This window comes from Phyllobates terribilis, unplaced genomic scaffold (assembly GCF_046119375.1).
Source record: "Phyllobates terribilis strain yellow unplaced genomic scaffold, ASM4611937v1 Scaffold_9__5_contigs__length_417890890, whole genome shotgun sequence".
NCBI classification, from domain to species: Eukaryota; Metazoa; Chordata; class Amphibia; order Anura; family Dendrobatidae; genus Phyllobates; species Phyllobates terribilis.
Window position 1 is genome coordinate 257264974 of NW_027362769.1, and position 14761 is coordinate 257279734.

At 49.1% G+C, this 14761-nt stretch overlaps 1 protein-coding gene across 5 annotated transcripts in view; it reads right to left on the reverse strand.

Moving 5' to 3' along the window:
• ALG1 (ALG1 chitobiosyldiphosphodolichol beta-mannosyltransferase) overlaps window positions 1–14230 on the reverse strand; it is a 36539-nt gene extending 22309 nt beyond the window's left edge. The window contains exons 1-4 of one of the 5 annotated variants that reach the window (XM_073647794.1): window positions 14157–14230; window positions 12093–12170; window positions 3424–3527; window positions 2055–2203 (exon numbers count right to left, since the gene is read on the reverse strand). In XM_073647794.1, the coding sequence (XP_073503895.1) occupies window positions 2055–2203; window positions 3424–3527; window positions 12093–12170; window positions 14157–14172 (347 nt within the window). In that variant the 5' untranslated portion in view covers window positions 14173–14230. Of the gene's footprint in view, window positions 1–2054; window positions 2208–2531; window positions 2657–3423; window positions 3528–12092; window positions 12171–13886 lie in introns of those variants that run through there. The other 4 variants (XM_073647793.1, XM_073647796.1, XM_073647798.1 and 1 more) reach the window with 4 other exon arrangements.
• Window positions 14231–14761: the final 531 nt, after the last annotated feature.

Below are 14761 nucleotides of genomic sequence, written 5' to 3' on the forward strand. Positions count from 1 at the left end.
TCAATCACATACAGTTGCATTTAAATGGAGTGCAGATGGGCTGTTACGGCAGCGAGGGACCTGAAGGGCCCATTCTGTTTAACTCAAACCTAGTTTTCTGACACTTGGCAGCAAATTTCACTCCAAAATTCACCCATATAGTACTTGGATTTCATTCTTTCTGTAACACGCTTAGGGCTACCAGTCTCAGAGATGGCAAAACAGCCCCACAACATTATGGATCCACCATGTTTTATGGTTGGTAGGGTGCACTGTTCTTTATTGACTTCATTTAGTCAAGGAGCTCTAGTTTGGTTTCAATCGTACATAGAAAACGTTCCCAGAAGGATTGTGGTTTGTCTATGTCACTTTTGGCAAAGTTCAGTCACTTTTTTATGCCTTTCTTTAAGCAGTTTTCACCAATAGAGCCCTGTTTTCTTCAGTGTGCGGTCAGTCTGAAATTCTTTGGAGGTTGCATGTGGGTTTTTTTTTTGTTTTTTTTACACATTTTTTAACCAAATTTTCTAGGGTTCTCACCAATTTTCCTCTTTCCACCATGGAAAGTAGCAAACTTCTTCATAACATTTTGAACTGTTGAAAACAAGATGCCAAGGTCTTTGGAGATTGTCTAGCTGCCTTTAGACGGCTTGTGCTTGATGATGATAATATTTCTAGTCTGCTCAGACTGCTATTGCCTTTGCCATTTTGAACACAGAACAAGGAATTAAATTTCCTTTTTAAGGCCACGGCCCCACTATCAGTATTTGGTCAGTATTTTTTCTCAGCAGTGGGAGCCAAGAAGAATCAATGAAAAGGTATAATAGAAACAAGTGCACCAATTCCACATTTATCACCCACTCCTGAGAAAAAATACTGACTGAATACTGACCACATACTGATAGTGGGGCTGTGGCCTAAGCATGAAAGTCACCATGCATAGGCTAATTAAAGGGAATCTCTGAGAAGGATTTCACTCCCCAAACTATATACAAGTTCATGTTTCACTTTCAAAGACAAGTCAAGCATTACTTTTACATGGCCGCCAGTCTGTTCCTCCATTACTGAGAAATCAAGAGTTTGAAATGATATGCAAATGAGGCTGAAGATCTGAAGCCTCTGTCACTCCAGCTCTATTCTCCACCCAGCTACTCTAATTAGCAGATGAATTCTAATAGCAGAAGAATGAGGTGGTATCAGGCGCTGTCAGCTGGTGTTATCAGAATGCGGAGAGAGCTTGATTACTTTCTCAAATTACCTGATGAAGACTTTGGTTCAAAGTCAAAAACTCATTCATGTTAGCACTTTTAATACCTTATATTTTATTGGATGCTTCTATGTTAAATTAGTTTATTGGTTACAAAATGTAACAAAAGTATCAAACTCTACAAATTTTAATAACACCAGCTGACAGCACCTGATACAACCTCATTCTTCTAGTATTTTAATACGTCTGCCTTAACAGCGGTACCCTGACCAGGGAGACCCAAGGCAGGAAATATAGACTGGTGCTGTTCTCTTCCGCACAGACTTTGTCTCCTCTTTCTCTTTTACACTAGTGGTATTTCTCTAGCTGGTGCCTCCCTAGACCTCCCTTTTTGCCTATAGTATTAATCTAAACACTATTTCAGGAGAAATTTCGCATGGTGTACTTAATATTCAGGGGTGACCATGTTGACTACAACTGTGTTAGTGAAGATCCCACCCCTGGCCTAAACCTGTGACAATAACAAAGAGACGCTCCTCCACCCTCTCCATGATGAAGTGGCTGTGATGCCTTCAGGTAGACAACGGAGAGATGGAGGACATACACAGCTCACTCCTAATTTTCCTATAGGTGATAAAGAAACAAAACTCAAGCAAGACTGTTTCCTTAACTCCCAAAGAAGTGTGCTGAAAGAGCCAGGTACATGCACCACTACCTCACCTGGATGAGACAGATGGCGGCTACTTCATCAGGTGAGATGGAGGACTCAGTCACTTATGGCCTAGCCTGTAACAAATGCACTGTAATATCCAGGACAGAGGTATTCCCACCATAGCTAATCTTTAGTATTAAATCTTACACGTATACGAACCATTTTGCAACGCATACAATTGGATGTCTAGGTCCATTTGTGAGACTCATGATAGAGTACCCATAGTTATGCCAGTCAATGATAAGATGACATCTTCTCAGAAGACAAAAGAGCCATGTTACTGCTATGGCTGGTAATCCTGGAGGATTCTACCTTAAAGAAGACAGAAACAAAAATTATCAGATTGTACGAACAGGAAAAGAATGAATCAAGTAGAATCTATCAAGTCACGTCATCGTCCTTGTTAGCGGTGTTCACACTATCCCTTTTAATGAGACTTATCCTGCAGTTTTAACCTGATGGTAATCTGGCAGGAATCCACTGCTGAGCTATCACTGGGAATATGAAGCTGTTCTCAGTGAAATCCATGAGTTTTGTGTGATACAGAGCAAGGAGATCCTAGTAGCCACTCTTGGCGGTGCTTGATACCAGAACAGTAGACTAGCCCCCTTAATAAACTTTTGGACGCCTGCACACCTGCCAGCTTTTCTCTGGTGAAGCCACTTCAGAAAAATGCTAGCATTTTTCGCCATTGTTCTTGCGGTGGCTCCACTGCCAGCTTTTCTTCTCTCCTGCATGATGCTTCCTGCTTATGATTGGTCAACATCCTGCAGGAGAAAAAAAATAAACACTCCCAGTGACAAATATCTGCCAACGCTCCTTGGGTTGAAGGGGAAATTATCATAGAAGAAATACTATCTAATAATGACACGACGGAAAGGACAAATTAAAAAATAAAAACATTTTACTCTCTGCAGCTACTGTTTCAAGATGTCGCCAGTTTAACATGCCCATACCGGTGAAAGGTCATCTTTAAAGGGAATCAGTCACCAGGTTTCTGCTATGTAGTCTGAGAGCAGCAGAGAGCCTGATTACAGTGATATATCACTTACTGGGATGTGCATTGCTGTTTCAATAAAACAAGTGTTTAATTAGCAAGAGATTATCACTACAGACTGGGTGTCTCATGCCTCCTAGTCAATTGCTCTGTTTTACCCAGCTCCTACCACTAATTAGCAGCTGCCAATGTACAGTTTACACAGAAATCTGCCAATCAGTGGTGGGGGCGGGGTTATGCAGAGCAGTTGACCAGTAGGCACCAGACACCTAGTCCTATAGCGAATCTCCTGCAAAGCACTAACTTTGTTGAAACAGCAACACAGTCCAGTAAATGATGCATCACCAGAATCAGTCTCTCTGCCCCTACATAATGCTGCTCTCAGACTTCATAGCAAAAGTCTGCAGACAAAATCCCTTTAAATGTGTTATTCTCATCCATTTGACCTCTCCTACAGTCTGCAGTACAGAAAGACAGCAGGAGTGAAATAACAATTCCCAGCATTTCAGCTAAATGTAGCCCACTCCATACCTGAAGAAGGATAAAGGATGGGGGATCCATCTTCACTAGCTCCCAAAAGAGCTGAACAGCCAACACAATAACCTTTAGGACATACTGAAGTAATCTTGGTCCAACTAAAGAAAAATAGAAAAATGTGTTTTAATTTACTCACTTTAAAATTGGACTAAATTACAATGATAAAGCCTTAAAGGGAATCTGTCACCAGGTTTTTGCTACCTCATATTAGTGCAGCGTAATGTAGGAAAAGAGAAGCGGAATCCAAAGATGTATCTCTTAGATTACTGGGTGCAGCCATTCTGACACCATCACAGCTTTTAGATTAGCAATGAAGCAGAGCTGAGAAAGCTAACCCCGCCCACACCAGGCTCTGTATATACAATATCCATAGACAGTGAGGTGCCTGTCACAGGAGGGGGTGATGTCGGACCAGGAGGCAGGAGCTGATGGCTCACAGCAATGGTAAGCTCCTGGTGCTAAAACAATCATTGCAGGCAGGAGCTTGATAAGAGAGGCATTGTTGAAATCTGTGTTTTAACCCCTATCTCATGCTGTCTTCTTTACATTGCAAATACTTGCTGACAGATTTCCTTTAAAGGGGTATTATCAAGATGTCTCTTGAGCAGCTCAGAGCTATGCGGTCTCCTTACTTCCTGGTTTCTGGCAGGACAGGCTCTCCTCGAGTGACAGTTCCAGTTCTGATCAGCTGTCATGTGCCCCTAACAGCCGCGGGTTGAAAAAAAAAAAAATTGTGGAATGGCATTTTTTTGCAATTGTGGAATTGAGCTTTTCTTCAATTTCACCGCACTTGGAATTTTTTTTCCTGTTTTCCAGTACACTATATGGTAAAATCAATGGTGTCATTCAAAAGTACAACTCGTCCTGCAAAAAACCAGGTCCTCACATGGCCACATTGACGGAAAAATAAAAAAAGTTATGGCCCTGGGAACAAGGGGAGCAAAAAACAAAAACGGAAAATCGCAAAAGGTGGTAAAGGGGTCTTTGCAGTCTTTGTAAGGTACACCACAGCTCATTGTGAATTTGACAAGCAGGGGTTTCCATGCCCCTGCTTCACCCCAAAAGTTGCTACATTTTTGCTGCTTTTCAAAAGTTTTACACCAGTTTTCTGGCAATAAGGCTATGTGCCAACGATCAGGAAATGCTGCGGGTTTGACACTGTGTGTTTATACAGCGTCAAACCCGCAGCGTCCAGATGTTACAGCATAGTGGATGGGATTTCTAGAAATCTCATGTCCACTGTGCGTACATCTGAGGCTGCGAGTCGTGGGCACATAGCCTAAAAGTGTTAATGGATCGGGGCTTTTTTTTGCCATATAGAACGATTGTAGTAAAACATTAGAAAAGAGAGATTTTAGATTATAATATACACTGCTCAAAAAAAAATAAAGGGAACACTCAAATAACACATCCTAGATCTGAATGAATGAAATATTCTCATTGAATACTTTGTTCTGTACAAAGTTGAATGTGCTGACAACAAAATCACACAAAAATCATCAATGGAAATCAAATTTATTAACCAATGGAGGCCTGGATTTGGAGTCACCCCCAAAATTAAAGTGGAAAAACACACTACAGGCTGATCCAACTTTGATGTAATGTCCTTAAAACAAGTCAAAATGAGGCTCAGTATTGTGTGTGGCCTCCACGTGCCTGTATGACCTCCCTACAACACCTGGGCATGCTCCTGATGAGGTTGCGGATGGTCTCCTGTGGGATCTCCTCTCAGACCTGGACTAAAGCATCCGCCAACTCCTGGACAGTCTGTGGTGCAACGTGACGTTGGTGGATGGAGCCGAGACATGATGTCCCAGATGTGCTCAATCAGATTCAGGTCTGGGGAACGGGCGGGCCAGTCCATAGCTTCAATGCCTTCATCTTGCAGGAACTGCTGACACACTCCAGCCACATGAGGTCTGGCATTGTCCTGCATTAGGAGGAACCCAGGGCCAACCGCACCAGCATATGGTCTCACAAGGGGTCTGAGGATCTCATCTCGGTACCTAATGGCAGTCAGGCTACCTTTGGCGAGCATATAGAGGGCTGTGCGGCCCTCCAAAGAAATGCCACCCCACACCATTACTGACACACTGCCAAACCGGTCATGCTGAAGGATGTTGCAGGCAGCACAACCCCCATCTGTGGACGTCAGGCCCTCATACCACCCTCATGGAGTCGGTTTCTAACCGTTTGTGCAGACACATGTACATCTGTGGCCTGCTGGAGGTCATTTTGCAGGGCTCTGGCAGTGCTCCTCCTGTTCCTCTTTGCACAAAGGCGGAGGTAGTGGTCCTGCTGCTGGGTTGTTGCCCTCCTACGGCCCCCTCCGCGTCTCCTGGTGTACTGGCCTGTTTCCTGGTAGCTCCTCCAGCCTCTGGATACTACGCTGACAGACACAGCAAACCTTCTTGCCACAGCTCGCATTGATGTGCCATCCTGGAAGAGCAGCACTACACAAGCAACTTCTGTGGGTTGTAGAGTCCGCCTCATGCTACCACGAGTGTGAAAGCACAACCAACATTCAAAAGTGACCAAAACATCAGCCAGAAAGCATTAGTACTGAGATGTGGTCTGTGGTCCCCACCTGCAGAACCACTCCTTTATTGAGGGTGTCTTGATAATTGCCAATAATTTCCATCTATTGTCTATTCCATTTGCACAACAGCATGTGAAATTGATTGTCAATCAGTGTTGCTTCCTAAGTGGACAGTTTGATTTCACAGAAGTTTGAGTTACTTGGAGTGTTCCCTTTATTTTTTTGAGCAGGGTATACATGTATATGTAACACTTCAATAACACAATGTAACTCCAAGTCAATAACACTTCTGTGAAATCAACCTGTCCAGTTGTGAATCAACTTCTCCTGCTGTTGGGCAAATGGAACAGACAACTGGTAGAAATGATAGACAATTAGCAAGATACCCCCTATAAAGGAGCGGTTCTGCAGGAGGTGACCACAGACCATTTCTGTTCTCATCCTTTTTGGCTGTTATTTTGGTCACTTTTGCATTTTGTCATTGTTCTCACCCCTAGATGTACAGTAGCATGAGGTGGTGTCTCCAGTACAACCCACAGAAGTTGCTGAGGTATTGCAGCTCATCCAGGATGGCACATCAATGCAAGCTGTGACAAGAAGGGTAGAAGTGTCTGTCAGCACAGTGTCCAGAGCATGGAGCAGATACCAGGAGACAGGGCATGTGTACCAGGAGACGTGGAGGGGCATAGGAGGGTAACAACCCAGCAGCAGGACCACTACTTCCTCCTTTGTGCAAGGAGGAGCACTGCCAGAGCCCTGCAAAATGAACTCCAGCAGGCCACTAACATCCATGTGTGACACCCCTGAGGGTTCGGTCGCCACAGAGGTACTGCATATCACCCAGAGGTGTGGTATCTCACTCTCATTTAAGGAAGGAGTACAGCTCGGGACCCTAACACCTGCATCCAACACATACCCGCAATGGGGGTAGGGCGAGATTGCTCCTAAGGGAGAGCACAGTTCCGGGTCTCTAGTTGTTGGGAGGGGCTATGTAGTGGGTGTGGGTGGAGGAAGTAGCTTAGGGGAGCACATGGAGAAAGGTATAAATAGAGAAGCCATCTTGTTTAGAAGAGTCAGAACCGTGAGCAGTGAGTGAGACCAGTCTACAGTGAGAGGAGTGGAGCAGGGCTCTGCAGGAGTTCTGCTCAGGCAGAGGGCCAGAGGAAAGGCCCAGGATTGAAGGAGAGGAGCGGGAACGGCTCCAGGAACGAGGAAGGGACCCCAGGGGTATGGGCAGTGCTGGAGGCCACCCGTACGCCCGAATCTACCAGGAGGTGGAGGGGTCAGGCCACACAAAGGGGACCAGTCCCTCAACTAGCAGAGGACTTTATGACTCAACTAGAAACCGGAGGCTGCAGTATTTCAAGTCCTGCAGCCAACAGTCCATATCAGTCTCACCTATAGAGGACCCAGGGGACGGAACAGACGTCGCCCGACAAGGCCCACAGGTACCGGATTGGGACACTTGGTATGAGGTGCACTGGAGACGGCCAGAGAGAAAATACACAGAAGGGGGTCCCGCTAAGTACTCCGGAGATATCTGAGGGTGGACTAAACCCCTCCCTGAGTAAGCGCAGCATGACGAGGGAAGTTAACCTGGTACCTGTAACTTGGACTGCAACAACTGTGAGTAAAGACCCTGAGGACTGCACCCCCCTGTCTCTGTGATTATTATCTGTGCCATCACCCCTGCACTACAACGCCCAGCATCATCTACTTCACCTATAACATCTATTCTGCCCTGGAGCTAAGCTCTACTTATGGAGAGCCACACCAGCTTTGCTGCACTAACATCAGCTCCAGAGGACCTGCTCCGCAGCGGCGGCTCCCTTTAGCCGCATACGACAGGTGGCGTCACGAACTTCGTACATAAAAACTATAAAATCCCCTTTTTACTGACCGCCCTGGGTCACCGCCACTGTGACATCTCCCTTAGCAACGACCGGCCCGGCACCGAGTACCCCACGGCCCAGGAGGCGCGTCATCTTTGGCGTCATAAACAGGATGTGAACCCACCCGTTATCATCGGGTATTCTGCGCCTAGAGACTGTGTTTTATACTGAATGTGGCGCCCGCCCCAGAAGAACGGGCGCCATTATGTGCGAGCCAAAAGACAACAAGAAACCGCCTCCCATCGTGGGCCGGGTTCCAGAATGGCGCCAAAAGCGAGGCCCGCCCCGAGCAACAGTGACCATGTATGTGGATGTGTCCATCAAGCTGGGGGGGGGCGCCTCAAGGTGTGGCCGACAGCAAGTTGCCATGGATCTGCCCCCGAAAGGGGAGAGGAGAGAAGAAACCTGGGAGACAGGGCGGAGTCTCCAGGATTCCAGACAGACCGCACCCGGAGGGCAAGATGGAGAGTCAGGAGCCAGCTCCCATCCGTGGTCTGCAACAAGCGGCAAGACCTCTCACCTTGGAGGAGGCCACGGCGGAGCTATCCCTGGAGGATACAGAATTCCTCCAGGCGGAAATCCAGGAGTTGGGCCGGAGAATGGAGAGGGCCCAGCAGGACACCATTGCCGGCTGGAAAAAGGAGCTGCTGGAGAAGCTGATGATTCGGCAGCAGCCAGCGCTGCACTCCACCAGCAGCGCCCCAGCCCCGGAGGAACCTGAACGGAGCGAGGCGGAGGACGGCACAAGCGCGGCCACGGGAGCAGGTAAGGAGAGACTCCCTGTCCCGGGCGCTGAGAGTGCTAGCCTGCTCCTGGGCTCCCTGGCGGGACCTCCAATCCCGGGCGCCTGCTCCACCGACCTACCCCTGGCGGAACCTCCAACCCCGGGCGCCTGCTCTGCCAATCTGCTCCCCGGTCTCCAGGCGGAATCTCCTGTCCCGGGCACCTGCTTCACTGACTGGCTCCCAGACCCCCTGGCGGAAACCACGTTCCCGGGCGCTTGCTCCGCCGACCTGCTCCTGGGCCCCCTACCGGAGCCACCTGCCCCCGCACCCGAGTGGGTCTATGGAAACACCGCCTATGACTGGTCTGCCAGATATGAGGACCAGCAAGGACCCCAACTAGCACCAGCAACCCCAGTTACCTGCCCAGGAGGAGAAGAGTTCCGGTGGGATAACCGGGAAGGGGATCTCATGGGGTTCCCGAGGGAGACGCAGGGCCAGGCTCTCCGGAGGGAAGAGCATTGCAGGAGGGAGCTCCTGCAGTTGGAGCGGGAGCGTCACGACCGGCAGGTGGGAACGGACGGAGGCCCGGAACATGGCGGCCAAAACCCGGGCCCGCCAAGCAAGAGCTGCCACCCCTAGTCCCCGTCTGGAGGGGCTCATAGTCAAGTTCGATCTGGACGCGGGGTGGGGCTTTGTGAGGGAACCGCACATCGATCGAGACGTATTTGTCAACCGGCGGGATGTAGAACCCCACCTCCAACAGGGGCATCCCGGCCGAGACCTTTACCCCGGTGACTACGTCACATTTACCCGTCACAAGGGCGAGAGCGGCTGGTATACCCTCCAAGTATATCGAGTGGCGAAAAGGAGAGGCATGTCCCTGCAGCACGAGGCTGAAGACCCGGCTGGGTCAGCCTGCAGGAACCAGGAGTTCCCCCGGAGGGAGCATCCCTGTTAAACTGTTTATAGTTACCTGGAAGGGTACAACCCTGCCAGTTTACAAAGTTAACTTGTATGCATTTTAAGTTTTATAGTTACCCGTTCGAAAAGACTATAAGGTTATGGATGGTGAATGACCAAATAACTTTCATCTGTAAATAATTGCACTTCTTAAAGTGCCCCTTATTGGTTTTATGTAACAACGAATGACCCCAGAACAAAAACCCGTTTGGCGTGGCCGAAGACGTGGTCCAACACCTGGATCATCTATGCCCTGCAGCCACGCCCAGGGCCTACGTTGAGGGTTTTCGGGCGGGTCCCTTATGTTCACTGAATAGCACCTTGTTAAAAAAGGAATGGACACCCGGTTGCAGATCGTGCTGTAACCTGTTGAAAAATGTTTTATATGAAAAATGTTTTATGTGAAGAAATGTTTTATAAGTGTAAAGAAAGATGTTCTTTAAAAAGTCTCATAATGTTTTGATAAAAAAGTAACCAGTAACGTTCAAGAAAAAGTGCCTCCCATAAAAGGAAGAAATGTTATGTTTATGATCTTCTATGTGATGCATCTAAAAATTTTGCATGTCTGTAATGTACCCTATTTTAACTCTGTTCCAGCCTGCGGACATGCTGTGTTTTACCAGGGGGGTATGTGGCGCCCCTGAGGGTTCGGTCGCCACAGAGGTACTGCATTTCACCCAGAGGTGTGGTATCTCACTCTCAGGTAAGGAAGGAGTAGAGCTCGGGACCCTAACACCTGCATCCAACATATACCCGCAGTGGGGGTAGGGCGAGATTGCTCCTACAGGAGAGCACAGTCCCGGGTCCCTAGCTGTTGGGAGGGGCTATGTAGTGGGTGTGGGTGGAGGAAGTATCTTAAGGGAGCACATGGAGAAAGGTATAAATAGAGAAGCCATCTTGTTTAGAAGAGTCAGAACAGTGAGCAGTGAGTGAGAACAGTCTACAGTGAGAAGAGTGGAGCAGGGCTCTGCTCAGGCGGAGGGCCTGAGAAAAGGCCCAGGACTGAAGGAGAAGGAGAGGATCGGGAAGGGCTCCAGGAACGATTAAGGGACCCCAGGGGTACGGGCAGTGCTGGAGGCCACCCGTACGCCCGAATCTACCGGGAGGTGGAGGGGTCAGGCCACAAAAAGGGGACCGGTCCCTCAACTAGCAGAGGACTTTATGACTCAACTAGAAACCGGAGGCTGCAGTATTTCAAGTCCTGCAGCCAACAGTCCATATCTGTCTCACCAAGAAGGTAGCTATAGAGGACCCAAGGGACGAAACAGACATCGCCCGACAAGGCCCGCAGGTACCGGATTGGGACACTTGGTATGAGGTGCAGGGAGACGGCCAGAGAGAGGACACAGAAGGGGGTCCTGCTAAGTACTCCGGAGATATTTGAGGGTGGACTGAACCCCTCCCTGAGTAAGCGCAGCACGACGAGGGAAGTTACTGTGGTACCTGTAACGTGGACTGCAATAACCGTGAGTAAAGACCCTGAGGACTGCAGTCCACTGTCTCTGTGATTATTATCTGCGCCATCACCCCTGCACTACAACGCCCAGCACAACCTATAACATCTACACTGCCCTGGAGCTAAGCTCTACCTGTGGAGAGCCACACCAGCTTTGCTGCACTAACATCAGCTCCAGAGGACCTACTCCGCAGCGGCGGCTCCCTCTAGCCGCATACCACAGGTGGAGTCACGGGCTTTGTACATAAAAACTGTAAAATCCCCTTTTTACTGACCGCCCTGGCTCACGGACCGGGTTACCGCCACGGTGACATCTCCTCTAGCAACGACAGGCCCGGCACCGAGTATCCCACGGCCCAGGGGGCGCGTCACATGCGTCTGCTCAAACTGTCAGAAACTGACTCCATGAGGGTGGTGAGGGCCCGACGTCCACAAGTGGGTGTTGTACTTACAACCCAACACCGTGCAGGACGATTGGCATTTGCCAAAGAACACCAACCTTGGCAGATTCCACATTGGCGCCCTGTGCTCTTCACTGATGAAAGCAGGTTCACACTGAGCACATGTGACAGACGTGACAGAGGCTGGAGACGCTGTGGAGAGCGATCTGCTGCCTGCAACATCCTTCAGCATGACCGGTTTGGCAGTGGGTCAGTAATGGTGTGGGGTGGCATTTCTTTGGAGGGCCGCAAAGCCGTCCATGTGCTCGCCAGAGGTACCCTAACTGACTAATAAATATATTATACATATATATATTCTCAGTTTTGAAAATGGCTGCTGATGAAGGAGCATGTGACCAGAGCAGTCCAGAAGCCTCCTCCAATAGAAAATCAGTGCACAGAGAGGCTGCCTTTCTATTGGAGCAGGCTGATGGTTAGTCTGGTCACATGCTCCTCCATCAGCAGCCATTTTTACAACAGGATCTGTGTGCAATCAGCGAGAAGACCCTGTCACACTTCTATCCTGCCACGGTGTCATCTTCCCGACACATTGGTCAAAATGAAGATAACATGGACAGCCCTGTTAAACCCAATCGAAAAAGTGATGAAAAAAAAGACCGAATTAATAATGAAACCTCCAATGACACTGACCTCTTAGCACCTTGAAGTCGGACAGCGGATGAATTTTTATTTTCTGATTGTTCAAGACATCACTGTGAGGCTCGGTTTCTATTAAAATAAGAAAAAAAATGAACATGGTGTTCTTACATACAACATGCACAGTATATTACGCCTGCAGTTACTGTAAGGGTCTGTACCAGTGGCTTCCACTACAAGATAGCGCTAAAGCCCCATGTACAAGCCGAGCCTCAGCTTAAGTTCCCAGGATGAGATTTTAATGCTGTGCATTTTATCTGTGCACAAAACGCAGCATCTTACAGTTCCAAAAAGTTAAAAGGATTATAGAAATCTCACCCACTGATTTATTTATTTTTAAACACTGCGTGGCCTTAGAAAGACTAAGCACAGAATGACTGTTCCTACCAAATACAGGAGCGCAGTGCATCATGGCGGCCAATGATTTATACACACCTTCCCACCTGCTCTGCTTTCATCCATTTCCGCCTCTATGAAGCCAGAGCTGTCAATCAAAGAAGAGGAGGGATACTGAAGGAAAGCAAGCAGGTGGGAAGGTGCATATAAATGTTTGGCCCACCGAGCGGCGGGACTTAGTTTGAACAGTCACTCTGTGCTGACTGAGTCCCTTTAAAAGGAATCTGTCACCCCCTGGGACTTTTCAGACCGCTAATATGGGCATACAGGTGATAGGTATGTGAATCTATACTTACCTGTATGGCCCATATTAGCGGTCTGGTTGCTGTGTAATAGCTTTTTTATTTAATTATTTCTGCTAAGCTTCGTGTCCCCTAGACGCCAAGAAATCCCCGCCTACTAGCCCTATTTCCATACTCGCCCCAGCTCCCCTGCACATCACAGGGCCCTGTGAAGTGCAGTTCCCAGCCAGATCCAGCGCTGCTTCCTTTGTACGGACGGTGCTCTTCTCCCTGCCGTCAGTGTAGTGTTGTGCAGCAGGGTATTTGTGTGCAGGCGCTGGGAAGGCAGAGTGACTCCGGGGAGGGTGGGTGTGTTCTGACTGCTGGATCCGGGGGAAAGGAGGGGGGAGTCAGACTACTGGATCCAGGGGAAAGGAGGGGGGAGTCAGACTACTGGATCCAGGGGAAAGGAGGGGGGAGTCAGACTACTGGATCCAGGGGAAAGGAGGGGGGAGTCAGACTACTGGATCCAGGGGAAAGGAGGGGGGAGTCAGACTACTGGATCCAGGGGAAAGGAGGGGGGAGTCAGACTACTGGATCCAGGGGAAAGGAGGGGGGAGTCAGACTACTGGATCCATGCTGATCGGCAAAATAGGGAGATTTATCTCCAAACAAAGTGGAGCAGCAGCTCCGCTGATCACTCGTCTCTCCAACTATTCTCTATGAGGCAAACGGAAAAAGCAAATGCATTGCTCAGCAGCCCCACAGGGAATCATGGATCCATAACTGGGCACATACACCGCCTCCACACTATAATGGGCACAGGAGTGACCCGCTCTGGAGGCCCCACCTCCTCCCATTTACACACAGCTCTTCAGAGTCCTGTCCTACCAATCAGTCCCGGTCCCAGCAGTCATACACCCACTCATCAATAAGTTATCACCACTTCTGCGGACAGATACATTTTCTCCAGACAACCCCTTTAATTTGCGGGTAACATTCACTATTAGTTGTGATGTTGATGCACATTGCTCCTAATCCTGTGCAATGTGGCCCTACACCAGGTGACAGGTTAGGGTCACGGCAGCCAGTGTGTACAGGGACCACAGTCACATGACGTGCCGGGTCTGCTCACTAGAACACAAGCCCAAGTGCAGCTCAGCTGTCTCACCACGGAAGCCGGCGAGGGTCACAGTGAAGCCGTTTCTGGCCAGTGATAGGGCATGATATGTCATCCGAGGGCTGCGGCCCAAATCTCCCAGCACCAGCACACACACATGGGACGGACCGGGGGGAAACAGGACGGCGACACACAGCAGAGCGCCCACCAGCGTCACCGCGGGCAGGACACAGGGGCAACCGGACAGGAGCAGAGCCGCCGCCGTGCACCCCGCCAGTAGCGCTGCCCTCAGCCCAGCCATCCTCTATGTACAGCTCAGACCTGCGCCAGCCGACATAGCCACGCCCCCTCCTGCAGATTGGCCACTCAATTTCCGGGAACGTCGTGTCGGTATCCGTGCGACTCATACGTCAGCAGTGCGGGCCTCTTGCACGCTGTACAGTGGTGGCTGGGCACAGGACTGCGCTCACTGTGAGGCGAATGGTAATGGTATGGAGTCGTGTAGTGAGGAGCTCACCGGAGCCATTCAGTGCATTCACGGCTAGAGTGAGGGTGGTTATAGGAGCTCCACATAGACTCCACTCCAGTATTCTCAGTACAGCCCCGGCTGCAGGGAGGGGATAATGAGGCGCAGGACAGTGCCGGAGGGGGCTTTCTTCAATAGGAATTGATATATATTTCAATACTTTGTTCTGTACAAAGTTGAATGTGCTAACAAAATCACACAAAAATCATCAATGGAAATCACATTTATTAACCAATGGAGGCCTGGATTTGGAGTAACCCGCAAAATTAAAGTGGATAAACACACTACAGGCTGATCCAACTTTGATGTAATGTCCTTAAAACAAGTCAAAATGAGGCTCAGTATTGTGTGTGGCCTCCACGTGCCTGTATGATCTCCCTACAACACCTGGGCATGCTCC